Source organism: Notothenia rossii, assembly GCF_949606895.1.
Source record: "Notothenia rossii genome assembly, chromosome: 6".
NCBI classification, from domain to species: Eukaryota; Metazoa; Chordata; class Actinopteri; order Perciformes; family Nototheniidae; genus Notothenia; species Notothenia rossii.
The window spans coordinates 73026558-73053143 of NC_136909.1; the positions used below are offsets into that span (position 1 = coordinate 73026558).

Consider the following 26586-nt stretch of genomic DNA (forward strand, 5'->3'; position numbering starts at 1 on the left):
TTATCACTTTTCTCTTGATTTCCCTTTGATATTTTGTTTAGGTACAGTGTTACGTGCAGCTAATTGATTGATTGTTTTATGGGTATTCTGTGTTGAGATGGTGCAAATATTTTTTAATACATATCTAATATCTTTCTAATACATTGCTCTTGTGTAGTTCTTTCAGATAACTAAGACTATAGAAGTGTAAAAAATAGGCTACGTCAGATTATTCCAAGGGACATACATGTCAAGTCAAGTCAATTTTTATTTTTATAGCCCAAAATCACAAATCAGAATGAGGGGGTCCTTGGTATATTCTCTATCTTGTAAGGGGTCCTTGGCTGAAAAACAATTGAGAACCTCTGGTTTAGAGTATTGATTACAGCGTTTAGAATGTGTTAAATGAAAAGTGATGAAAGAGAATATGAGGAGAAACGGCGTGTTAAGCATATATTGAATGTGAAAAGAACCTATCCTCTGTTTAAATGCAATAACGGACATTGGAGACGAGGTGAGCCGGCTGGCGGGGAGGAGCCAGCAGAGGATATATATAGCAGCGGAACACAGAGGAACACAAACGATTAGCCGAAATGCAAGCATTAACAACTATGCCTAGAGATAGACAACTCCAGCAAGACATACTACAAACACCTATGTCATTCCAGTCAATCAACAGATCAACAAGTGCAGATCCAGGAAAAATGGCCGCTTATGAGAGAGCGGCAGAGCCTATCTTCTCTCTTCAACCACAAACAGCAGAAGAAGAGGCACATAATGACAGAATATTGTTCCGGCAGAAAACAGCTGTGCTCTGGTTCTCCTGAGCAAGAAGAAGACCGCGGATCTCTCCTCCGGCGCTGCTATATATATCCTCTGCTGGCTCCTCCCCGCCAGCCGGCTCACCTCGTCTCCAATGTCCGTTATTGCATTTAAACAGAGGATAGGTTCTTTTCACATTCAATATATGCTTAACACGCCGTTTCTCCTCATATTCTCTTTCATCACTTTTCATTTAACACATTCTAAACGCTGTAATCAATACTCTAAACCAGGGGTGTCCAAACTTTTTTTCCTGAGGGCCACATACAGAAAAATATACGAAGGACTGGGCCACTCACTAGACGTGAAGTATACTGCCTCACTTCTAATGCACTAATATTGGTAAAATCAATCAAATGCAGATAAATTACGTTTGATAATTGAACATGTTTGAAGAAAAAAAGCCTCCATCACAGCTCTCCATTAGTAGATTTTAATTTTGTTTTTTACAAATAAATAAATAATTGGGCTTGTTAACACATCAACTAATGTTTGTTAAAAAATTCAACTTTAATTGACTGAATTTATTAAGTATTTGGGCTTATTAACACATGAAAACTGTGTGTATATTTTTAACTCACCAGTAATGGGAAGAATGTTGCACTCAGTGGGAGCAGTGATGCTGCGCTTTGGTCTGAAGGATAGCTGGCAGGTCAGGAGTAAGTTTGGTGGTTGAGATGCGAAGGACGTCACAGAGATGGCTGTCGGTCATTCTGGTTCTCAATCTGCTTTTGTTCAGCGTTAACAGAGAAAATGTCTGCTCACAGATGTATGTTGAGCCAAACAGACTCATCATTCGTTTTGCGTGGCGTCTCATCAGAGGAAACTTGGCCTTTTCCAAGCTCCGGTAGAAGTCAGGTAGGGAGAGAAGCTGATGTTGATTCTTCAGAGAATCATCACACTGCATTTCAATCAGTTCTAATTGCAGACTCTCTTCCACTTCTTCTGCATCCATTGAAAACGGAGCCGCAAACAGTGTGATTTTCTTCTCAATGACAGAAAAATCTTGAAAGCGCCGACTGAACTCTGTAATGAGAGATGTGATCACAGACACATATTCTCCCATTTTAGCAGAGAGGGCATCTGGAAACGCGCATTTGATTTCGGTCAGCGTGGGGAAGTGCGCTACATTGAAGTTGCGCAGTTGTGACTCGAAGAGACGGAGCTTCGCACGGAATGCTTTCATGTGCGCATACAGCTGTGATACCAGCTGCTCTTTGCCTTGTAGTCTCTTGTTCAGGGTGTTGAGATGATCAGTGAGATCAACTAAAAAAGCCAGGTCTGCCAACCATAAAGGGTCACTGAGCTCATGCAGAGGTCTGCCCTTTTCTTTCAAAAACGTGTCGATATTTGATCTCAGGGAATAAAACCGCTGCAGCACAGAGCCACGGCTAAGCCAGCGCACATCAGAATGGTAGAGTAGGTCCCCGTATTCAGCATCGACATCAGAGAGGAACGCTTGAAATTCTCTGTGGTAGAGCCCTCGTGCCCGAATTATATTGACAGTTTTCACAACTGTGTTCATCACATCGCCAAGCTGGACTGACTTGGCACAGAGGGCTTCTTGGTGGATGATGCAGTGCATTTTGACAGCCTCCCCTCCGCTCTCTCGCACCTTGGCGCATACCATAGATGCCATTCCTTTGCGCTCGCCTGTCATTGCTGGAGCCCCATCCGTTGTTAGTCCACACAGCTTGTCCCATTTAAGTCCAATCGAGTCAATTGCATCTGACACAGCTTCAAAAATGTCCTTACCAGTTGTTGTCCCCTTTAGACTCCGAAGATCAAGCAGTTCCTCCGTAATGCAAAAATTATCATCAACTCCCCGCAAAAAGATTAACAGCTGTGCAGTGTCCGTGGCATCTGTACTCTCATCACATGCAATCGAGTAAAAATCACAAGCACAAGCTTTATCTGACACTTGCTGCTTTAAGTTAGCCGACAAGTCTTCAATTCGCCGCACAACCGTATTTCTAGACATGCTAACGTTGTTAAAATCCTGCATTTTCTCCGGGCACATTATTCCCACGACTTTAGTGAGGCACTGTTTGATGAAGTCACCGTCTGAGAAAGATTTCCCATGTAGGGCAATGAGTTGAGCTACTTCATAACTGGCTATTGTAGCATTTTCTTGAGCTTTGTTTGCACGGAAAAAAAACTGTTGCTGGGTTAGCAGGCTAGCTGTCATTTGCTTCACCTTCTCTTCCCGCTCGGCGCCAGTGTAGGACGTGAAGGTCTGATGTTTCGTCTCGTAATGTCGTCGTACATTGTACTCTTTCATAACGGCAACCGTTTCATTGCAAATCAAACACACACACTTCCCCTTGGTTTCTATGAAAAAATATTCATTTTTCCACCGAGTCTGAAATTTTCTGCACTCACTTGCGATCTTGCGTCTTTTTGGTTCCGCCATTTCTGGTGACCCTGAGCAAATTTTTTCTTTGATTGCTTGCTTTGTAGGGACGCTGCCTTGTTAAAGACAGTAGCTCCATCTAGTGTTGAAACTAAGAAGTACAATACAGTTAAACGCAAATATTATGTGTGGGCCATAGTCCATTATACTTTTAGACTTTGAAACGGGCCAATTAAAAATGGTTGGCGGGCCGCAGTTGGCCCGCGGGCCGTAGTTTGGACACCCCTGCTCTAAACAATACTTCTCGGCTCGTTTGGTTTTCGGTCATTCCGGATGTTGTCACATGCTACTCTCGTCTGTAAACAATAATGTATTCAAATAAACTGTACTTTCATTTAATATTCAGCATGGTAGTACCTCGACATCTATCGTTGTAGTGTTAAATCAGTAGGTTTCGGTTTTCACCACACCAAGTCATTTCGCTTCTCAATTCACCTCTTTAGGAAATCGTATATTAGCCACATGCTAAATGCTAACCGTAGATGAAGGATTTTCAGAATAAAAGCTTAACTGCTTGTGCACAAGAATTTCTGGTTTGTCAGTATAAAAGAGCATTAAAACTGACGGCATGTTTAAACTACATTTCCCCATTAAAACATTGATTTTAATTTCTAACACCACACCGCTGAAGTCTTCGGCATTTTGTGGGTGAAGCGAGGTGAAGCGTGCCGTTTGCGTTCGTGACTGAGTGAACGCGATGTCAGGAGCACAGGCTGAGATTGTATATATTCCCGCATTTTAACAGTGCAATTCAAAAGTATAAATATAGTATAAGAATATGGCAATTCGCCTTTATTAATAGCATACATTTAGAAGAAAAAATAATATTTAAAAAAACAACAACTAATATCCGAATAATGAAATTGAAACCCGAATAGTTGGCCAACGAACGAATATTCGAATATTCGGGTACAGCCCTACTAGGTTGTGACATGGAGAAAGAATGCATGGAATAAAAAAGATAAGAAAGATTGAGACTTTTTAGTTCAGAAAGAAAGTAACAGTGAACCCCTCAAACTAAAGCCATTAGAAGACAAGAAAATTATCTCTATCCTTACAGATCTGGATCACGTCCTTTCCTTTGTATTTCACAGGCCAGTTACCAGCCTGAAAGATCAGCTGCTGTCTGTTCCCTCCTTCCACTCTCCTCCACGTCCCCATTCTCTCCATGTGTAATCGTGGCCTCTCCTGCGCACACCGTGCAGCTTCCCTCTCCTACAGCTCGTTTATCAAGAGGAGAGGGAAGCCTCCACTCTACAGGCTTCCCAGGGGAGGAGGAGGGGTGAGAGGGAGGCAGAGAACTGTTGATGGCTAAAGGACGGTGGACTCCACTCCAGTGTGGCGGCGGTCTAGCAGAACAAGGAAGGCAGAGACCGATGAGGGGTTTGGATTTCATAGTGAAGCGCAACACAGAAGTTTGTGGAAAGAATACAACATCAGAAAAAAAAGTTCTCCATGAATCCATGCAACAAATTGTGTTAAAATTGTAGTTTGCAGAGGGGCCACACTAAATAAACCATAGTAAATTGATTGGTTAATCAGCTCCTATCAGGAAGTGTGTTTAAAAACATGTTTTACACAAAATTATAATTAGTTGGTGTTTGTTTATAGCTTACCCTTAATTAGTAACTGAATTGGTTACACCTTTGCACTCCTTCATGGATTTGACCGGCATTTTGCAGGAACCAATCCCTGCAGAGCTTGGCTGTTGTACAGCTGGAAAGGCGGACCTAGATCAGAAGCAATCATCAATTTAGAGTTGCGTTGTTTATATTTTAGGGCCATCATTTTAGATGGCAAATCATTTACCGATTTAGCCGACATGGGACAAGATTACCATTCATGTGGAGCTGGGTTTCTGGTCTCCTGAATAATGTTAACTATCCTTTTAGCTATAGTTATGAATGTTTTTTTTCCTGTGATACATGCTTGGCTGAGGCATGTACTCCGTCACTCATTGTCTTTACTTAAAAGAAACATGTTGCAAAATAACATGGTTACAACTTTTCCTTGTCTATATACTTGGTGGTATGTGTACTGGTAGATAGTTGGAGTAAATGCTAAGTCTTGGTTTCAGTTGCGTTTAATGCCTTTACATTGGCAGGGACATTCTGACTGTCCATCAGCAAATCTGCATTCCTGCGTTTATGGACATGCCTCCTTAAGTATTTTGCTAATCTTTTGTGTGCAAAAGGATTTTTGATAAAATTGAGTAAAGTGTCCAGGAAACCAAAGAATCATGTTTAATGCCAACTGATGCCAAATTGTTTCGGAACAAGGCACATATTTCATCTTCCTCCTCTCTGCCATTTTAAGCTCTTGCAAAATAATATATCAGAAAGTCACCCTTGCCTCCTACTTGTTCTCTCCTCTTCTTTTGTCTGTCATTCTTACACAACCTTAAGTTCTGCCTCTTTATGCTTCCTGACGCACGGCTTTCCTTTCAGCTTGCTTTCCAATTCCCCCTTCCACCCTCCTGTTCCCTGCATTGTATCACTATTCTCTTTCATTGGCTTATTCCTCTTTACCGCTGTCTGCTCTGCTGTCTATCAGCGACAGACCCAGGGTCAGCGCCAAAGGGATTGCTGTCCCGCTTTAGATTAAACTAACTCAATTAGGAGGCCTTGCCTTTCAGTATTTGTATTCCCGCCTTATCCGTATCATTTGTTAATGTCCACCTACTTTATGTCTTTGTGGTTTTTTGTTCTAAGTGCATTGTGGTACCTACACTCCAGAAATGAATTGTGGAAATGGATGTTAGGGTATTTGGAGTGTTTCCAGAGAATAAATACATTGACATTGCAGGAGACTCCACATAATTAGAATACACTTCTGAATTGTGGCTGATAGTGTATACCTGGTGCTATCTGCTCAATTTGATTTAAAAGCTCAACCTTATCCTCTGAAATTGCTGGTCATCTCAAAGTATCCTAAAAATAGCTTTATTTTGCCATTATTTTCCTGTCATTCACCAATATGTATTCAGGCAGCAGCCAGACTGCTTATTACGCAGCTGATTCACTGCAGCCGGGGGACTTCATACAAATTGCAGCAGAGCACTTTACTGCAGCATCATTACCTCAGCTATGATTAAACACTACTCCTACTACTAATTGTTTAAAATCGAATACATGTATACCTCTTATTAGTTTATAAACACTTTCCTTTAGTACATACTGTAATACTTCTGTTTCTTGAAAATTAGATGGAAACAGTGAAAGGAACCATTCCTTTAGGGATTCAGTCTGCTTCAAACTAAGGACTCGTTGGATTTAGGTAAGACCTCATACTTTTCTGACTTCATAATTGGGCGTTGGTTTACGACAATTTCTAGATTTCTGAAACCAGCAGTCCGACACTAATGCCCCATTCACTCAGTAGTATTCATCCAGGTTTGCAGAGTTGAAAAAGTGTGGAGGATTTGAATTTCTCCCTTCTTTAATTTCATTCTTTGCTTTACAATTGATCTCCCTGCCCTCGAGAATGGTCATTCAGGAAGAAAACGAAAATGAAATTCATGTTGTTGAGTGTAATACTTTTTCCAGGTTAAGCTTTATCCCTGTCTTAATCTAGGACTCGTAGTGTTGGATGTATATCTCTCAGTTCAGGTCATGGCACTGTTCCATTGCTGCATGCTGTTGGAGTTTGACCTTCAGCTTCATTGCTAGCAGGAGGGAGTCGCTGTGCACGCCCTCAGACACAGACACACTCCTTTACACGTGAGATTAGAGAATTTAATCCACTGCATAATTTCTGCCCCCTATCCCTCGTTTCCCTGTTGCTGAGTTGGAGGGTGAGGAACTTTAACCACCTTGGGATTAGAAGGGGAATCTTTATTATGTAATGTTCACACCTGCGCACCCGTGTGTGTATGTGAGAGCATGTATTGAACATTTATGATTGCATGTGTGCATCTCCCTCACACGGGTGTTTTTGAAATCAAGAGTTAGTGTAAAATAGCCTACTGTATGTGTCTGCATGTGTAAGTACGCAGGTGTGCCCTAGCAAATCTAATCCTCTGGGGAAAACGTTACAAAGGTCTAATTTATTTGTGGAGTAGATTCATCTTCTGGATGGCACATCTGCTTCTCTGCCGAGGGCACTGCACACTCTGGGCTTGTTGGCCCTGAGCTATGCAAACTGTGTGTGTGTGTGTGTGTGTGTGTGTCTGTGTGTGTGCGCGAGGTGAAAGCCTGGCCTGTCCATAATTGCTCGTATATCGATAAACTGCAGCTCAGCCCGGCTTGCCTCAAACCTTTCAACGTGGGTGAGATTGAACCTGACTCATCAATATTTACTAAATATAGGACCAGTAAACCCATAATCCAGCAAATACAGCACATAAACCATGACTTTAAACCTTCAGGATCTTCTCCGTATTAACAAATCATTTCTGAGGGGAAAGTTGCAGTTTCCTTTGCCTGATAATTCAGTCACTAGAGCCATGTCTGTAATTTACAAATGCTAATGATGGGGTGAGCGTGTGTGTGGGAATGGCTGTGTGTATGTGTCATTTTGAGTGCTTTTGCTTGTTTGCGTGGGGATCTTTTTTCTGACATGTTTCTTGTGCTGTCAAGGCATATTGTGTGTGAGTGATTACCTGTCATTGCAAGCCTGGAGCTCTCTAATCACGTCACTGCTGTTGTTTTTTCATCACTCTCCTACTATTTGTCTTTCTCTGTAACCCCTGCCAGCCCTTTTTTCGCTTCTTTTTTTGTTTCCCCTTCATCTTTGTTTCTTGTTTTTCCCTTCTCCTTGAGTCTGTGTATCCTGTCAGAAATCTGATACCAGGTTCTTGAGGTTGGCGGGTTTTTTTTTTTTAATCCATATTTTTTTTCCATTTTATCTTCCCTGAAGGCATTGAACCATGAACTGCCAATGCATGTCTCCATGAAATTCCTGCTTGGCTTGGCTGTAGCTTCTATTTGTAATACATGTAACAAGCAGGTCCAGAGGTTGTGCTGAAGATGACAGCTCCACTGGCAGTCTCCCTCGATATGGGTCATGCATATTACGAGCTAGAAAACAGCCGGGTACTTTTCGTGTTTGTTTGGGGTATCATGAGCATGCTGTGTAGATAATAGCAATCTTCGTTTTGAATTTTTTTGTTTTATTTTCAACATACTTCCTTCTTTAATATTTTGATTCATGTTTTCTACAGTCTACTCACATGCTACTGATATGGGGTAGAGTATACTGTGCACTGAGTTTGATAGATGCTTCCAGATAGTTCTTTAATAACATTTGATTTTTAATATAACCTCTTTTCCACTAATCTGCGAATAGCTCTTACACTTGGACATTGCTCTGCAAGGGAGCAATTGCGTCTGCTTTATGAGAACGAATGGCCTCAGCTTTGCTTCTCCAATCAGAAATAAATATCCTCAGCTAATGGGAGGCTATGTGACAGTGGATCGATCGTGAGGACCACCCCTCGCCACAACACTGGTCCTACAAATCTGCCCACTGGCTGCTTGGACTAATAATTACTCAGTTTCTAATTACTGTATTTGTTTCTGTTTGTGTGTGTGTTTTCTTAAGTAGAGCATCATGTGTCAGGAATAACATAAATTGGTAATGTTATTTTAACTTGGGAGAGATCAAAGCAGATGGTGTGTATGTACGTGAGGGCTTTTGAGGGTTGCAGGTGCAGAGTGTTGTCAGAAAAGAATATGTTGTCTGATACTTCCTATGATGCTTTGTGACATCTTCTTGTTTTCTGGGTCAAAACGTTACCATCTGCGTTAAAGAAAAAGAGATGAGTGATTTCCTAATTGCAGAGCTAAAAAAGAGTTATAGTTTTGGGGGTTTTCCCTTTCCTGTAGTGTGTTATAGGTTTTAGTGCATGTAAATGGTCTGCAAAGGCTAAAATCCCAAAGTACGCATCAGAGGGAGTTTCTCTCCTTCTCTCCTGAAATGCCTCAATTGTAGTCCATTGTTGTCTTACACGACAAAGTGACATCACTACATAACAGTCGTGCTATTGGCTAGCGCTCAAACACATTTTACGTGATGGTCTAAGGGGCAAAAATTGAACTTAAAGTTGACTGAGTTCTTAGATTTTATGGTTGCTACTTGTATACTTATTTATCCTAAAGGTGGTGTGTTGACGATAGTATAGTCCCCGATTTAAGAAGATTAGAGCCTGCTAAATGTAAATGACTTTGTTACTGCTACTTTGTTGTATTTTGAATATCCCTCTCTGAGTTCACCGTATGTTTGTTAAATCTGCTGCTTTTTTGAAGAGGCAACAATTGACGTTTTATTACTGAAGCTGGTTCACTGTTAAAAGCATCGCCCCATTATGTCTGACAGCAAGCCATTAAATATTTGAATGGGGAAAAATATTCTCACCTGCAGGTCTTTCTTTTGCCTGATTTTGTGTTCACAGCCAGGAATCAGCTACATAATTGGTGAGCTCTCAGGTTTATTTACTGAAATATTGAAGAGACAGAGTAGGATTTGTGGCATTGGCGTTGTGCTTTGCAGATTGCAACAAGCTGAATACGCCGCCCCCCCACACCTCTCTTTACAAAAGATCTCCAGAAATACTACACGCCCTTTAATATTTTTCCTATTTTCCACCTGCAGAGAATATTCATGGTTTCCCAAACGTTTGGTTTTGATTGACACTTCACAATGAGGGCCACCATTTCCATCTGGACCAAACCTTACTGTCCTGCTCTTCAGTGTTTCGGCCATGTGGCACTAAGCTGAGCCGTTAGGTGACAGAGATGGGGTGAGCTCCAGTGAAGCATCCCTGTTTGATGATAACTGTGCCCTGTGGGAGGGAAACGGCAGGATGCCCGACAGCTCGGCTCTGCCTCTGGTCCCCTCTCGACAGGTGCAGGGGAGAGTGAGTCGAATGCTAATTATCTGGAGGGACTCTGTAAGAAGAGGCTAGAAATCAGAAAAGCAAATACCTGGCATTAATGAAATCCCTTAGGGAAGTTACTCATTCAAACAAAAGTCAGATTATTGAATTAATGATCTTAAAATCTGTTAAATAATTCTATCAAAGTCCGTTTTTTAGACTATAATGCAACCTCTCAACCAGCAAAAAAGATTGAGTGCCAGTGGGATGCGATAAATGTCTTTGTATTTAGCCATTGTTTCCCACACAACGCACGTGCATCCTTTATTGCATGGTTAGTAAAAGCCATGACACACACACACACACACACACGCACACACACACACACACACGCGCAAACAGAGCCAGCCGACATTTAAAGACAGATGGAAGCCTTGGGGCAGAAGTTTGCGTGCATTGAAACAATAGATTCTATTTTCATTCCCTTGTGCTGATCTTGGTCACAACTACCATAAATTAATTTGATGACACTTCAGTAGTTCATAATGGTATCGACCAGTCAGAGTAAATGCCGTTCTTCAGTGGGATGACACAGAGATGGAGGCTTCATAGATGGCCAAGCAAATTGATTACATTGCACAGCAGTTTGAATCAATAGACCACAGAGGTTTGGAGCTGCATTGTTTTCAAAAAATGATAAATAGGATGCAAGCTCAAATCTGAAGGCATATGAGTGTCTAGTGCAAGATTAAAGGGCAAGCAAACTTAATTTAGTCCTATTGTCAGGAAAATGAAATCCTAAAATAAGTTTGTCTGCTTGAATGCTAAGCCATTCATCTGATGGGCTTTCTGTTTGTGTGCATGACTTTGCTTGATTTTACTCTGCATATATGGTGAAGAAAGGTTATCACAGTGCTGCAAATGAACTGCATCAGACCCCAGTGGTCAATGGTGTGCTTCAGCAACTGAAATAATGACTAGCTATGGTTGGTAGTTCATCCATGTCTCAGGTGCCGCTTCATGCTCGGCTGCATCTGTGGCTAGAGGTAAAGATAAGATAACCTCATACAGTAGCTTGTGAAAAAAGGCACTGTGCATTCTCTCACAGGCAATACAATTATAGATATTGCCTCTGGTTTTCCCTTTATAGTTGCATAAGCCATTGTGGGGTTGGTGTTGGAAAATAAATCAATGTTCTAATTCTTGTAAAACATGAAAGCACAACCAAGTAGAATTGGATAACACATTGGTCTATTTCGCCTAACGATCAATACACAATATGTCATAATGTATCTATCCTGCTGTACTTCAAGAACCACTGGATACCCTATAGAATATGTTTACATTTGAAACTTAAAGCCTACAGTTTATACATTAAGTTTGATATTATTTGACATCATTACCATTTATTATGTTGCCTTACATTAGGTAGAAACACAAAGGCTAAATCTGTTTCTTGGACATCACTTCAGACCAGTGGCGAGCCGTGACTTTTATATTGTAAGAAATTAAAATCAATGTTTAATGACGTAATTTCGTTTACCGGTTACCATTCGTCTGTGGCTAACGTTGTTGCTAAAGTTTATTCTGAAAAGCTTTACCGGAAGAAGTCTCCAGTTCCGGTTTTATGTTAACAACGATTACAGCCGTTAAAATGCATTAAATAAAAAGTCATGAAAGAGAGAATGAGGAGAAAAGGCGTGTGGAGTTATACAATGAAGACACTACGTCTAAATCCTCTGTTTTACGCGATATCGGACATAGAAGATAGCGGTGGGAGGCATGAGAGGAGGAGCCAAGGGAGGATGTAGCGGGCGAGCGTTGTTCGCTCTCTCTTCACCCCTGCACTAACTGGACACACAGCTGTTTTGTCCCACTACATCTCTGTTTGTTTCATTATCACGCTACTTAATTAAAGTAACCAATTTGACCCCTTTCAGAGACTCCATTGTCTCTTATTCTTTAAAGGGGACCTATCATACAAAATGCATCTTTGTACGTCTTTTATACATGAATATGTGTCCCCGGTGTTCCAGGGAACTCACCAAGTGTCAGAAAACACAACCCTCTCTATTTTCCTCCTTAGCCAAATCTCTAAAAAAGGGCTGCAACGGATCTGAAAAAAATTGATCCAGATTTCAACACTTTTCTACGTCACAAAGAGGTGCTCCGCTTATTGGTCAACTTTCCACCTATCAGGGGAATGAGCCACGGCCACGTGCATTGCCAAACCTCTCATTCGCATATACTGTAGGACGGATTTCCGTCCATTTGGCTATTCAAATGTTAACGAAATGGACACACTTCCGGGCACATCAGCGGCTGTCGGATTAAAACAGTTTAATGTACTTTTAACACTCACGTACCCAGGATTCCTGCTCCTTTCCTGGGTTAAAAAGTGAGGTGACGCAGCCTGTCCTCTGGGTGCGCTCTGTGGGGGGGGGGATATCGCAGCCTGCTCCTCTCTGCCTGCCTGCCGCTGCGCTCTGCCTATATCCACACAACTTCTCCCCGCCTTTCAGAGACTTATTGCTGGGTCAAACTCTAAGTTACAAACTGTACACTTTGCATTCTTGCTAATTAGCCAAAATATGAACGGAATAAGTAGCAAGCATCGTAACAAACAGAGTAAAAATAAATAGGGACAACAGCTTGTCAACTAACCATACAGAAACGTCCTGCTGCAACCGAGATGTTTGCACCTCCACCAAAACCTGCGCTGCTTCAGGGTCAGTTTCTGGATCAAATTGATAATATGCTTGAACACATGCATTGCTCTGAGATGACATGTTTATTCCACACTCGTAATCACAGCAAACATGGTAACGTGACTCTCACCGGCTCATGCCCCCCTCTTCTGCAGGGGGGCGTGGTCAGCTGCTGCTCAGAATTTTCAAAGACAGGCTTGGAATAGAGCGAAAATTAGCGAAACGAGGCATGGCTAAAAAATGATCTGTTAGGTATTTTGAAAAATAAAATTTATAAATATACCTTATATAGGTATGGTCATACACTATATCATTTAAATATAGCATGATAGGTCTCCTTTAAACTTCTTCCTGGAGGCAAGAGAAACAGCACAGATCTACAATACCTAGGCCCCCCCCCCCCCCAACGGCCCGGGGTGCAAAACGCATCAATGACAGCGACCCTCTACCACACAAAACAACACCATTTATATAAACACCTATCATGACAGGGCACCCACAGCCAAGTAACAATTAGAAATGAATTAAGTCGGCACGGCATTGAATCGATCATAAATCTATCGATTAGATTTAAGATTCGAAAATTATAAAAGTAGGGTAGACATGTGGATATTATCCGGCTGAACAAAACGTGCATTTATCTAACAGGTTAGTTTCCCACAGACCTTATTTCGAGCTATTTTCCAAAACCCTATGGAGGAATCCCATTGCTTTTTTGTCGAGGGAACCCATGCGCAGCTTACTTCCGGGCTTCACAGCGGGCGGAACTCGTCATAAAGTCCGCGGAAATAAAGCCCACTCAGCCCACTCATTTAGAGGGAAGTTATGATTGGTCAATTGTACTGTCATTTGACATTACTCTCTCGTTCAGTCACTGTAGCGGGCCCTCTGTGAATTTACAGCAGGACCACCAATCAGCTCCTATCTTCACAGTAACTCGCAGAGACGGCTAAAGGAGCTTCTTTCATTTAACCCTTCACATTCCAACAGAAACTGAACGGGCAGATTCGAACATTCGGAAGATTTATTTATTTGGAAATGTTATTTTAAATACAATTTAAATCAAGTTATTTTGGTAAAACTAATGAAAAATATAACTAAAAAAACATTTAAAAAGAATATATATATAAAAAAAATTGATTTCAAATATTATTTTTTTGAATATCTTAGGCCCTCAGATACCTCATTCACACCAACGGTGTTTCAAGGCTGGTTCGGAGCTGGAGCTTGAAAAGCAACGGGTTTTCCTCTTCACACCGCAGCGGAGCAGCCTCTTAGCTCCGGAATCCGGTTCATTTCGACCACCAAAGAATTGTCCGGCCAGAGCAAAAGCACCACATACGTCACGCTTACGTCGATACGGGGGCAGGGGCGGGATCAACTCCTGAACAACAACAAAAAAGCCGGCGTTTTATCCAGTTTGTACACAACGATGGAGAAACTTAACAAGCAGCAGCGGTCCACTGAAGAGACCATCTACCTACTGGGAATTTGGTCTTCCGAAGAGGTACAGAGGAAGCTGGAGCACAATCGACCATTGTTGTTGTTGTCGGTGTCAGCTGTGAGGGGTTTCCGCGCGGTTTGGCTTTATGAAGCAGGCACGCAAACGGTTACGTCATGACGCAAACGATGACGCAATGACGCGGCACCAGTCGGACTCTGGGCAGTGTGAAAAGAGCCGGAGCTAAACCGAAGAACCGGTTCTGAACCTGAAAAGCTCTAGCATGGAACTTGAACCGGAGTTGCGTTGGTGTGAATGAGGTAAGAGAGGGCCTAGAGGGCCCTGATGGCTCGCCACTGCTTGAGACTATTTTTCCTGTCTCTTTTTCTGTAGTGATTCAGTCTCTTACTGGGTTTTGACCCCCTTGTTTTCTTATAGTGAAAACACTCTTCCTTATTAATTACTCTTTGATTTGACTCTTACTCATTTGTCACACTACAAGTCTAAAACCCGAAGATATTTAATATTGAATATTTGTGTTATCTTTGTCATTTTCTGCTAGTATTAAACAAATGAAATGCCTATAAAACTAGTTGTGGATTAAGTTCCTTAAGCAGATCTCTTTCCTATTCTATTTCCATAAGATTTCAGTTTTCCTCCACCGTTAAATGGCACCCTGACTCATGTCCAACCTCTTTATCTGTAATTATTTTCCCCTCTTTTGTGTGTGCGTACAAGTTTGACTCATGAACTCATGGTTCCTCTGATAACACATCTCAGCTTAAACCAAGGAGACTTCATTATGTGAGCATTGTGCTCAACTCTCATTCAAAGATCCACTCACCTCTCACCTAATTTTTATTTTTTCTTGTTCAAGTTTGAGTCACAGTAAACCACATACACACTCATTACTTCAAGTATTCAGCTCGGCCCCATTGAGGTGGAAAGCTGTTGCCAAGATTAGCGGTAAGAGCTCTTCCTGACAACGATGTGTGGCGAATAAAGCAGAAGCTAATCCCCCCTCCGTAGCTCTTGGCTAGATGGCCATTTATGGGTGGTTTGGCTGTTGTGTTCTGTTTCCATCGCCTCTGTTAATCCGCAGGCAGCTGACGTGGTTGATGAGACGCTTCAGCACTTCTTCGTATATACACAAACAAACCGACACATTCACTGGCACCCAAGCTCAGCCATAGCATTATGCACTGAAATGCCTTTATATTTTGTGTGTGTGTGTATATGTGTGTGTACACTTTGTCTACAAGGAAGTAATATCTTCTGATATGAGTCACAGGGTGGAAATTAAAGCCTGGGATGATCCCTTCTTCAATGAGCAAACACTTCATTTTGACAGATCATTAACTAGACATTATCTTTCATTAGGCGCCTCTGCATTACTTATTCAACACCCCTAGGACACACACACACACACACACACACACACACACACACACACACACACACACACACACACACACACACACACACACACACACACACACACACACACACACACACACACACACACACACACACACACACACACACACACACACAACTGGCTGATTTGATTCAATGCATTGAAACAGTGCACTCAGAGCATTATCTGTGTCGCTGGATTTAACACTTACAGAAGAAATACTCTTGATAAAACTCATCATGGAGCCTGCGCAAGTTACACTTATCTAATATAATATACACTCAAATCTGATTTCTGTAGTGCCCATTCATCTCATTTATTCATTTCTCACTGTATTGAAGTCCACAGATCACACAACCACTTTACAGATGGTCCCAGTAATTAGATTGACAATGGGTTTCACTAGATAAGAGCAGGCAGTGTTGTAAAGAGCATCCTGATAAAAAGAGGAACACTCTTAAGAGCCTCACAAGAGAGAAAATCATCATGTAGTGGCGATGGCTGCTGCTCCTGTCTCTCACAGTGGACACAAGTAGAGAGGGACTGAGCTAAATACCAGGAAGGCAAGCCCCCCCCCTCCATTGCACAACAACAACAGAATCGGTTATATATATTTTGTTGCAGCATGAAAACTTCCCTTGGGCGGCACCATTATTGGCCAACACATTTTTCGGGTAAAGGCTGGGGGCAGTTTCCGGGCCGCCGGACTCCATCCATCTGTCTGATTGGTCCTTTTCCTGTTTGCTCTCTCCATCATATCCAGCATCCATTCACCCTACCCTCCATCCATCTCCTTTGTGGCTTCCCCACTCGCAGCTTTAAAATCCTGTGCGCCGGCCTCGGCCAAGCACACCCCAGCGATCTATCACAGGGCGACTTTATGGGCTTTTCTCCCGTACTGATAGCTATTTAGCTCTTCTCATCCAACCCAGGACGATTTGTTATTTTAAGTGTTTGTCCAACAACATTTAGGCTGTTTGCACTTGAGGCAAACTGATGAAAAACATCAACATTTTATGGAAAGTTATACAAACTCATTTTGCCTGCAGATCAATGACACAAATGGGAAATAGGCAGTGATAATGAGATTGGTGTGAAAGGATATTGAAACGATAACAGATAAAGATGTGATGAAATGCAGAGGACAAATGGGACTTACAATGTGTCTCCAGACATCTTCTTCTCAATGATATCTTTAAAGTCTTAGGTTTTCAGACTGAATCACTTCTTCCTCCTTTTCCTATTCTCTCTCTGTTGTTGACCATATTGGCTTTCACGTGGAGGACTTTAACTGCATTCTGCACGCTTTGTTGCTGTCACTGCTTCAATACACAAGCTCAAGTTGCATTGCACTGATGAAACTGCACACACACTAATCATGTTGGAAGAACATGAGAGATTGTGTTACACGCAAACCCATGACCATAACACCACAATGAAAATCCACTTTGAAAATTGCTATTATAGGCCTCTGGGAAACATTGGTAGGGGATTATAAAGTGAATATTTTAAATTCCGATTGTGTATATTAGATTTGAATTTCAATGGTTCTCTCATCTGGGACTGAATTGAGGACAATACAATCAGGTTTCCAATAATCCAATCAATTAGAGTTTTGTGGTTTGTAGCGTTAACAACAGCCTCTTGCTTCACTAAACATTACTTTTCATTACTGTGGGGTAGCTCAGGAAGTTTGTGTACTGTATGTATATATGTGAATGCATCAATGTCTCCTGAATAGGGACATTTAATAAAGTTCTCTCTCTGGATTCACATTATAGTTCTGTCCTGCAGCCTTTCGCCTTTTAGACATTAGATGAAGCATTTGATTTTCTAATAGAAACATATTAGAGAGATATGAAACAAGAGAACTAAAAAGATCCAACAAGCAACACAGGTCCGTAGGCTAACAGTCATCAGGGCACCCCATGTGTGTGTGCACATTATCTGCTCATAGAAACTAAAGCATTTTTAGAGTTGCCAGGCTGATGTTTAGGCAACTTACAACACTTGTCAAGGTTAAGGAATGCTCAGTCCAGTTGGTTAAATATTTAAAGAAGTGGACAGACAAGTTGACAAAACCCAGTCCTTCCCTGAACCCGCCCAATGTGTTTAAAATCCTAATCCACAGTAGCTCTACAAAGCCCAGGCTCCAGTGTCCAACATACTGCATTTGGCATAAACATTTAGCTATTTATAAACTACATTTTTAGGACCCTGGGTTGCAAAATGTTATGAGGAGCCAATAATACAACAACAGTCAGTTTTATGTTACTGTAAAAGCTTTCTATAAACTGCCAGTGCTTAAAGAGGCTTTCAAAATGATGTCCAACTAAACCAGCTTTGAGTATTTCACTGTCAAACTGTATTTATGTGCCACGGAGCAGATGTATGATTTATGTAAACATCTTTTGTGTGTTGATTAACTATCTTAGAGGTCACCGGGTAATATCCTCCAATTTTGACTCTGCGTGTGAGTCTGTTTGTCTACCTTTTCCCAGAAATGAATCCACTGTCTAGACGGAAAGTCTCCTCTAGGACACACAGCAGGAATAAGGATGGCAAAAAGAAAAAATAACGGTAAGAGGAAATGAATAGGAAAGAGTGAAGTGAGACAGAGAGAGAGAGAGAGAGAGAGAAAAAAAGCACGTTACACTCATGAGTAATTCATACACTTTTCTATTCCGCCTTGTTTTCTTTGCTCCAGGCCAGTAAACATAATGCAACATGTTTGGCTGCTGTCTATAGTGTATTGAAGCTGTATACATTATAGTGAAGCAGAAGGAAAAAGGGACGTTTCATTTCTCGGACACCCTCTCTCTCCTCCCAGATGACAGTTTATGACATGATTGCTTGTGTGTGCCACTCTGTCTTAAAAGGTGTCACCCCTGAGGCAAAAGGTGACGTCGATGGAAGCAGTCAATCTGACATCTGTCAAAAGCTATCACATGTTTTAAACGCTCGCAGAGACAACGTTCCTGGAGGAGTCAGAGGTTATTTTTATTTTCCTCAGACAGCACGGCACAACAAAATAAAAACAATTACTGTCAAGTGTGATTGCCGTGGAAAAAGAAAAACTAATCTGACTGATCTATCGAGGGACTCGGTTCATGTTTCCTGAAGGTCACACACTTCCTGCCCTGAATGGCGTCATCACATATCTCTGGCTTAGAGGAGGAGATGGAGGTTTCCTAGAGATACAGATACAGAGGGAAGAGAATCAGAGCGTAGAGGGGACAGGCGGAGAGCGAGAGCGGACAGTCACTTTGGATTAGAGCTACAGCGGCTCTGATGAAAACAGACTGAACTGATAGGAAAAGGTTTAGATGGGAATAAATGGCTAAAAGTAAGGCCGCAGGGGGAGACAGGAGAGAAGCTAATTATTTTAAAATGTAGATATTAGAGCCGTAAATAATAAAGTGAGGTTTATGGGTCTAAAGGGCAATTTATACTGAGAACTCCCCACAGAAAAAACTGCGCTGCAGTTGAGAGGTTTTATGGTTAATTTATGCCAAGTACATTTTTATTACTTCCCTCAATACACAAAAATACACAGCTTAATCAAATAAATTAATTTATATATTTAAAAATTATGTTAAATGGTAATTGCCAGGAGGATATGGTCTCAGTGTGCCCAACTGAGAGCTGAGAGTAGTGGTGGTTTCTGCCATTATATCTTAAAAGATGATATGTTGGAATTGAAAAAAAAGAAAATATATACTATATTGTTTCTTAAAACCATGGTTTGTTTTGGGGTATTTTTCAGGTTGTAGCCTATAGTGGTGATAACAAATTCATTAAATGATTTGATCTAAAGTTTATTTTTGAGCCAGAATTGTGTTCAAATTAAATCTGGACCAGTAATCAAGTTTTAGTACAAGCCTCTATTTCATATTTTGCTAATTGTTTTCCCTTCTCTAGCATGCGAGATAAGATAATCTTCATTTAAACCATAGTGCAAGAAACTAGAATAGAGGAATAGTTCAGTTAAGAAATCTACATTTCTTAAAAAACAATTACATTAGTAGATGCACATACCATGTGTGCACTGTAAAATAGTTAATATGACGCAAAGCTATAATAATAATAATAATAATAATAATAATAATAATAATAATAATAATAATACATGGGACTTTTATAGCGCCTTTCATGAAACTAATGAAAGGGATAAACAATTTAAGTTGACCAGGACATGGAACATTTTTTTATTTTTACCGTATCTGCTTTACCGTACACTACTGCACGTTAACAAGACATGAACATGTTCATGTCTTGTTAACGTGCAGTAGTGTATGTTCCCAGATACTTTTGAGTGAGTCTCAGTGGACATCATCCATCAGTCACTCAGCCAGTGTTGGCTCTGAGACTGAGGCCGAGCTGACAGCTCTGTGCTGGAGGTCGCGGGCTGCGGTGAATAATATAACACTTTATAAATATAAAGTGTCATTTAGACATTTGAAATGCTTTTTAATACTGCTTTTCAAGTAAGGGTTTGTTCTAATTTGCAAAGCTTGAGGCTTGAAAATACCACCAGTGACAGGTTTTTCTAAATGAGTCCCTCTTATTCAATCTGTTCTGCTAACATAACCCTACAGATAGTGCAGAATAGACATTGTGTTTGAAGAAAAACAACATTCTGCATGTTTTGTTGGTGTAGTCTAGTATGTAACACGTTGGTTTGGGAATCCCAGAGTTTGTGCTATTAATATTCGCAGTGCAGTTTGGCTCATAAGACTGTTCCCAAGGACTGAGGACTAACCTTGGGGCAGCAGTGAGAGCCATGGGGGCATCTCAATAGTTTAATGAGTGCTCGTCTCCCTTCTTTGCTTTCCATTCTTCTCCTTTCAGGCTTTCCCAATGCTGAATTTGTATCGATTACTTGCAGGCACCAACGATTGAACCTGTAGGTCCAAGTGTCTGTCTGACCTTTTGCGTGGGTGTGATAATCTGGTTACAAGGTGCTGATTGTTTGTGGGAAAACTGGGATTAGTATACAGGCTTGATTTGAATTTTAACTTAAAAGGCTACACACACACACAGACATCGTCCTGAGAGGGTGTTGTGTTGACTCAATTCTCAATAGGAACATTGGTTGACGCTGTCAAAATAATGACAGGACAAAGGTGAAAATCTAACAATTAATCAAAAGTCGATTTACTGTTGACAGAGTAGGTCAACAGCATGAGTTGATCTTAATTCAGAAGCATCAAAAGACCCTTCTCTTTCCCTTTATGTTTTCTGGTGTTAACAATATGGATGCACATATCTAACTTGCTGCTAACAAAGCAGAGGCTCACCTCCTTACCCAGCTGGCATCATGCCGGGTATTTGCTGTTCTGTTTTGAGCTACAACAAGGTTGTTTCCGGGTCACGGCACAGCTTTATGTGCACGTCCACATCTAGGTTTATCTCGGAGTCCTGACACCTCTGCGGACCCCGCAGTCACACCTTTCTCAACATGACTCGCAGATTTTCTTTATTTTTGCTCTGAGTCACAAAATCCCCTCTAGCTCACCACAAATCGATCTCCCCACTTCCCCTATCCTTCATTTTTGTACACGCCTCCTCGCTTTCATTTAGAATCCACCTCTCCTTGTCTTATTTTATTTACCACCCACAGAAATCCAATCACCAGCCAATCGTCCGTGTCTGTGAAATATTTTGTTGGTATTAGATGACAGAAAAACAGGCCTTGAGTTTATTGTGGGCCCTTTTTTAATAGCAACATGCAGGGTTCAAATGAGGCTTAGCAGGGGGAACATCTAACTCATCATGACCCTAACTCACCTCTTTTCCAGAGTGTTTGGGGAACTTTCAGTCATTCTTACATTAAAAATGTAAATGATCACAGATAAAATACCATATTTATATTTATAATGAGAGTAGTAGCCAGGGCGCATTCAGGATGTGGCCACCTGCTCATCCTAAAGTTTGATCAAATAATCAAATCCAAGATGGACAGTATTAACGTTTCTTTTTTGACATAAATGACTTATTTGTAAGTATTGTACAACTACATCTGGAATGTATTTTCCAAAGGTATATGGAGGTCCATACTTTTGGACTCAACATTCACAATTGTTCAAACTAAACTTTACAGAAGTATCTTTTAGCAGAACAAAAGAAAACACTTTAAAAGAGAGATTCAAATCATCCCCTTCATTTGCACCTAAGCACACCTATCCAGTCACTAAGGGACGTACTGTATATAGATTGACAATTTTTTGTAAAGTTGCTTAAATTTTTGGGTGCAGCCTCCCCTTTTTCAACATCTGAAAAGTGTTGGGGCTACTGCTGCCGTTGGATGATCCTACTATTACCTCATTTGAGGCGTAATGGCCCCTGAAGATATTGTAATCAGCATGACTTTCACAGCTGACCTCCTTTATCTGTGAAAGAAAAACTACCGAATTTCAACAGCAGTATTTGAAGACATATTTAAAACAAAATACTCAGCAACCTCTCATGTAAAACAAAATACAAAAAATATGTTATTCTCTTAGATGCCAAAACATTATCAACATCACTTTGCTCCTAAACCAATCACACTCCATTGTATTCTCACAAACAAGACAGATTTACGTTAACATACAGTGGGGCAAAAAAGTATTTAGTCAGCCACCAATTGTGCAAGTTCTCCCACTTAAAAAGATGAGAGAGGCCCGTAATTTTCCTCCTAGGTATACCTCAACTATGAGAGACAAAATTAGAAAACAAAATCCTGAAAATTGCATTGTCTGATTTTTAAAGAATGTATTTGCAAATCATGGTGGAAAATAAGTATTTGGTCACCTACAAACAAACAAGATTTCTGTCTCTCACAGACCTGTAACTTCTTCTTTAAGAGCCTCCTCTGTCCTCCACTTGTTAACTGTATTAATGGCACCTGTTTGAAATCGTTATCAGTATAAAAGACACCTGTCCACAACCTCAAACAGTCACACTCCACTATGGCCAAGACCAAAGAGCTGTCAAAGGACACCAGAAACAAAATTGTAGACCTTTACCAGGCTGGGAAGACTGAATCTGCAATAGGTAAGCAGCTTGGTGTGAAGAAATCAACTGTGGGAGCAATTATTAGAAAATGGAAGACATACAAGACCACTGATAATCTCCCTCGATCTGGGGCTCCACGCAAGATCTCACCCCGTGGGGTCAAAATGATCACAAGAACGGTGAGCAAAAATCCCAGAACCACACGGGGGGACCTAGTCAATGACCTGCAGAGAGCTGGGACCAAAGTAACAAAGGCTACCATCAGTAACACACTACGCCGCCAGGGACTCAAATCCTGCAGTGCCAGACGTGTCCCCCTGCTTAAGCCAGTACATGTCCAGGCCCGTCTGAAGTTTGCTAGAGAGCATTTAGATGATCCAGAAGAGGACTGGGAGAATGTCATATGGTCAGATGAAACCAAAATACAACTTTTTGGTAAAAACTCAACTAGATGTGTTTGGAGGAGAAAGAATGCTGAGTTGCATCCAAAGAACACCATACCTACTGTGAAACATGGGGGTGGAAACATCATGCTTTGGGGCTGTTTTTCTGCAAAGGGACCAGGACGACTGACCGTGTAAAGGAAAGAATGAATGGGGCCATGTATCGTGAGATTTTGAGTGACAACCTCCTTCCATCATCAAGGGCATTGAAGATTAAACGTGGCTGGGTCTTTCAGCATGAAAATGATCCCAAACACACCGCCCGGGCAACGAAGGAGTGGCTTCGTAAGAAGCATTTCAAGGTCCTGGAGTGGCCTAGCCAGTCTCCAGATCTCAACCCCATAGAAAATCTTTGGAGGGAGTTGAAAGTCTGTGTTGCCCAGCGACAGCCCCAAAACATCACTGCTCTAGAGGAGATCTGCATGGAGGAATGGGCCAAAATACCAGCAACAGTGTGTGAAAACCTTGTGAAGACTTACAGAAAACGTTTGACCTCTGTCATTGCCAACAAAGGGTATATAACAAAGTATTGAGATGAACTTTTGTTACTGACCAAATACTTATTTTCCACCATAATTTGCAAATAAATTCTTTAAAAATCAGACAATGTGATTTTCTGGAGAAAAAAATTCTCTCATTTTGTCTCGTAGTTGAGGTACACCTAGGATGAAAATTACAGGCCTCTCATCTTTTTAAGTGGGAGGACTTGCACAATTGGTGGCTGACTACCGTAAATACTTTTTTGCCCCACTGTACATGCCCTGGGCATTATGGGACTGACGACTGCACAATCAATCACAACTGTTATTTTAGTGACAGATTTGACACAAAGTCAGCGTCCTCTGAAGTCAAGGTCTGTTAAAACCAACCTTTTTGTGAGATGTTTGATTGAGATGTCGATTGATTCCTGTGGGATCAGAATGGATGACTGAGCGCAGTGGTGAACAGAGGGGGGGGGGGGATCTAGCACCAGGCACACTTTACACACTTCCTTCAGCGGATGGTCGAGGGGAGAGAAAATCCTAATATAAGAATACAATCACTGCACAGTAACAATTGTTCATGCTTGAGATGAATGACTAGCGGACGGATGGTGAGAGGGAGGGAGAGTGTGTTATTAGTGCAACCCCTCATTATTATGTAGAAAAATATGGCATCAAAGACAGATTGCTTGACAGATTGTGACCAAATGTACTATAGCATGCGAGCAGGAGAGAAGCAAAGGGAGAAAAAGACACTGAGAGGGAGAGAGGAGGAAAAGGGATAGACACGAGGCTTCCCAGAGCCAGTGAGTATTTATAGATCAGATATAGCCAGAACCTCTGCCTGGCAGCAACTGTGTGTGCTTTGTTGCTCCTGCTGATGTCTCTGTACACATTCGACATGCTATGACTCAGTGGAGACATTAGGAGAGGGTGATGGTGGTATTAATGGCACACGCAGGCTGATGACCAACTCTGAGATTATGCATGAATAGAGCCAAATAGAAATAGCTGTTCACACCTAACAATACAGACACAACTAGTTCCTTAGGAAGTAATTAGGGAGTAAGGAATGAATAGGAAGCAACCTGACAATAATAACTTATAGAGTGTTCAAGAATAGATATATTGAATAATTATGCAACGACTTGTTCCCAAGTGTCTGTGGATTGGAAATACACACTTTATTTACTGTTCAGCAACTCATCAGCACATACGATTCATAAAGCATCGTCATATTTTTTTACGATACAATAAAGTTTTACATCATTTCACCTTTACTAATGATTATCTGAGCTATACCTTTTATGAGTTATTTGGAGTTATTCAATTAATACTCACAAACTATTGATTAGTTATGATCTCTATGATCCTGTGCCTTCTTGTCAATTGTTAGTATATTTGTCAGGTTAGTATTTCTGTCATGTTTACATTTATCTCCAAAAAAGATTACAGACAAAAGCTATTTGTTATAAGTATATCTGTATCTGGTTAGTTCTCTCTTTTCCTGTGTGTGTGCGTGCGCGCGCGCGTGCCAGCTCATGTGAGAGTGGCGACCAGAAGCGCGCTCGGTTCACTCAGCTGCTGGATGCCGCGAGCGCACTCAGCAACAGACAGGGGAAAATACAACTTACATGGCTCTCTCTGTCTCTCTCTTCAAAAGAAATCCATGGCAAATCAATTATGATTGGTAAACTGTAGTATCTTTGTAGCCATCATCCGTGAAGGCGATAAACAAAACCACTGTTATTTTTGACAAATACAATCGCCAACACATCAGCTGTTTCCCACTGTTCCACATTCCGGCGCACACGGGGAAAATGAAGGCGAAAAACCGTGACCAAAGCTTGTCGGACTCCAGAGAGCTGGACGGATCCTATGATCAGCTAACGGGTGAGTAAACCGGAGTGTAAAACACCGGTAGATGTTGTGCGATAGCCTGCAGAAATAAAGGATTCAATATGTTAAACAAATTATCTGAAAGCAGCCGAGTCCACCTAACTTCATGTGGCTTTGAAATGTCACAACCAATTAAATATGTCTTTACATATATTGATAGTTTTAAGTGCAAGTTTACATTTAGGCTAAGTTTAATGTTTCAGCCTACTTAAATTAAACGCATCCATTAACGCTGAATACTGTGTTATTCAACGAACATGCAACTAGTTACGGGCGACAAGAAATAACATATTGAATCTTTTAATGTCAGTGTTGCATGTCTCTGTGGTTCGATAATACGGTGCGTAATGTTGGTGATTGATCGTTGTTCTCTGTCAACAATTTGAGTTTTGCTGGCCTGGCTCAGCTTTGGGAGACCACCTTTTTGTCGCTGTCTCGGCTGATGTTGTGTAAAACGGCGCGGGGTCGAGAACACCTATCTGACCGAGAAGCTGCCCAAATTGAGGAGCAGATTCCCATGTCGCTTTGAGCTTTATCTGCCGAAGTCAGAATCCAGGGTTTGAAAAGGGAGTGATATTCTTTGAAAAAACCCGAGCGACACTTAATGCCATGTGGATTCTCAAACAGGGTTAATCTGTGCCTAGTTTCGTTTTGGCTCTGTGGTTTGAATTGTTCTTTCTGTTACTCCGTGTTTGTGATTCCGTGTTTCTGAATATGAGACTTGACAGTTTTATCGCGATGAAGACGGTCGTTGAGTGACAGCCAGCATGCCTGCACATACCTGCGCTTTGTATGTGCTCCTCTGTGAGCTGAGCACTCTCTTGAGGTGTTTCCTCGTCACCACAGCCTCCCATTGTCACATTATAGCTCACAGCTTTTGCTTATGTGAGCACCGTTTGCTTGTTAAATGCCAGCTGCCTAAATGCTTGAACACATTTCAGGCCTGCAGAGGGAAAAGTCCCCGTCCAAGCAGCTAATCTAATTTGCACAAGTCTACGCATTAGCAGCTAAGCAGTTCTCAGTCACAATTTAATGGATCCAGAATTAATAAAATATTGAAAGGCTGTCTCAGTGAAAGCATGCTAGTGGGCGTGCAGCCGACATGCACTGTGTGCGTATCTTCTGCTGGGTTTATCTGTAAATATTTCAGAGTGTATCAAAGCATGTGT

At 41.3% G+C, this 26586-nt stretch overlaps 1 protein-coding gene across 3 annotated transcripts in view; it reads left to right on the forward strand.

The window, feature by feature from the left end:
* The window catches only part of LOC307043429 (A-type potassium channel modulatory protein KCNIP2-like), a 188481-nt gene that overhangs the window by 48654 nt on the left and 113241 nt on the right, over nucleotides 1-26586 (forward strand). The window contains exon 1 of one of the 3 annotated variants that reach the window (XM_079687867.1): nucleotides 25151-25411. The exons of 1 other annotated variant lie outside the window; for it this stretch is intronic. In XM_079687867.1, coding sequence (XP_079543993.1) covers nucleotides 25339-25411 — 73 coding nt within the window. In that variant the 5' untranslated portion in view covers nucleotides 25151-25338. Of the gene's footprint in view, nucleotides 1-25150; nucleotides 25412-26586 lie in introns of those variants that run through there. One more of the 3 variants, XM_079687872.1, reaches the window with a different exon arrangement.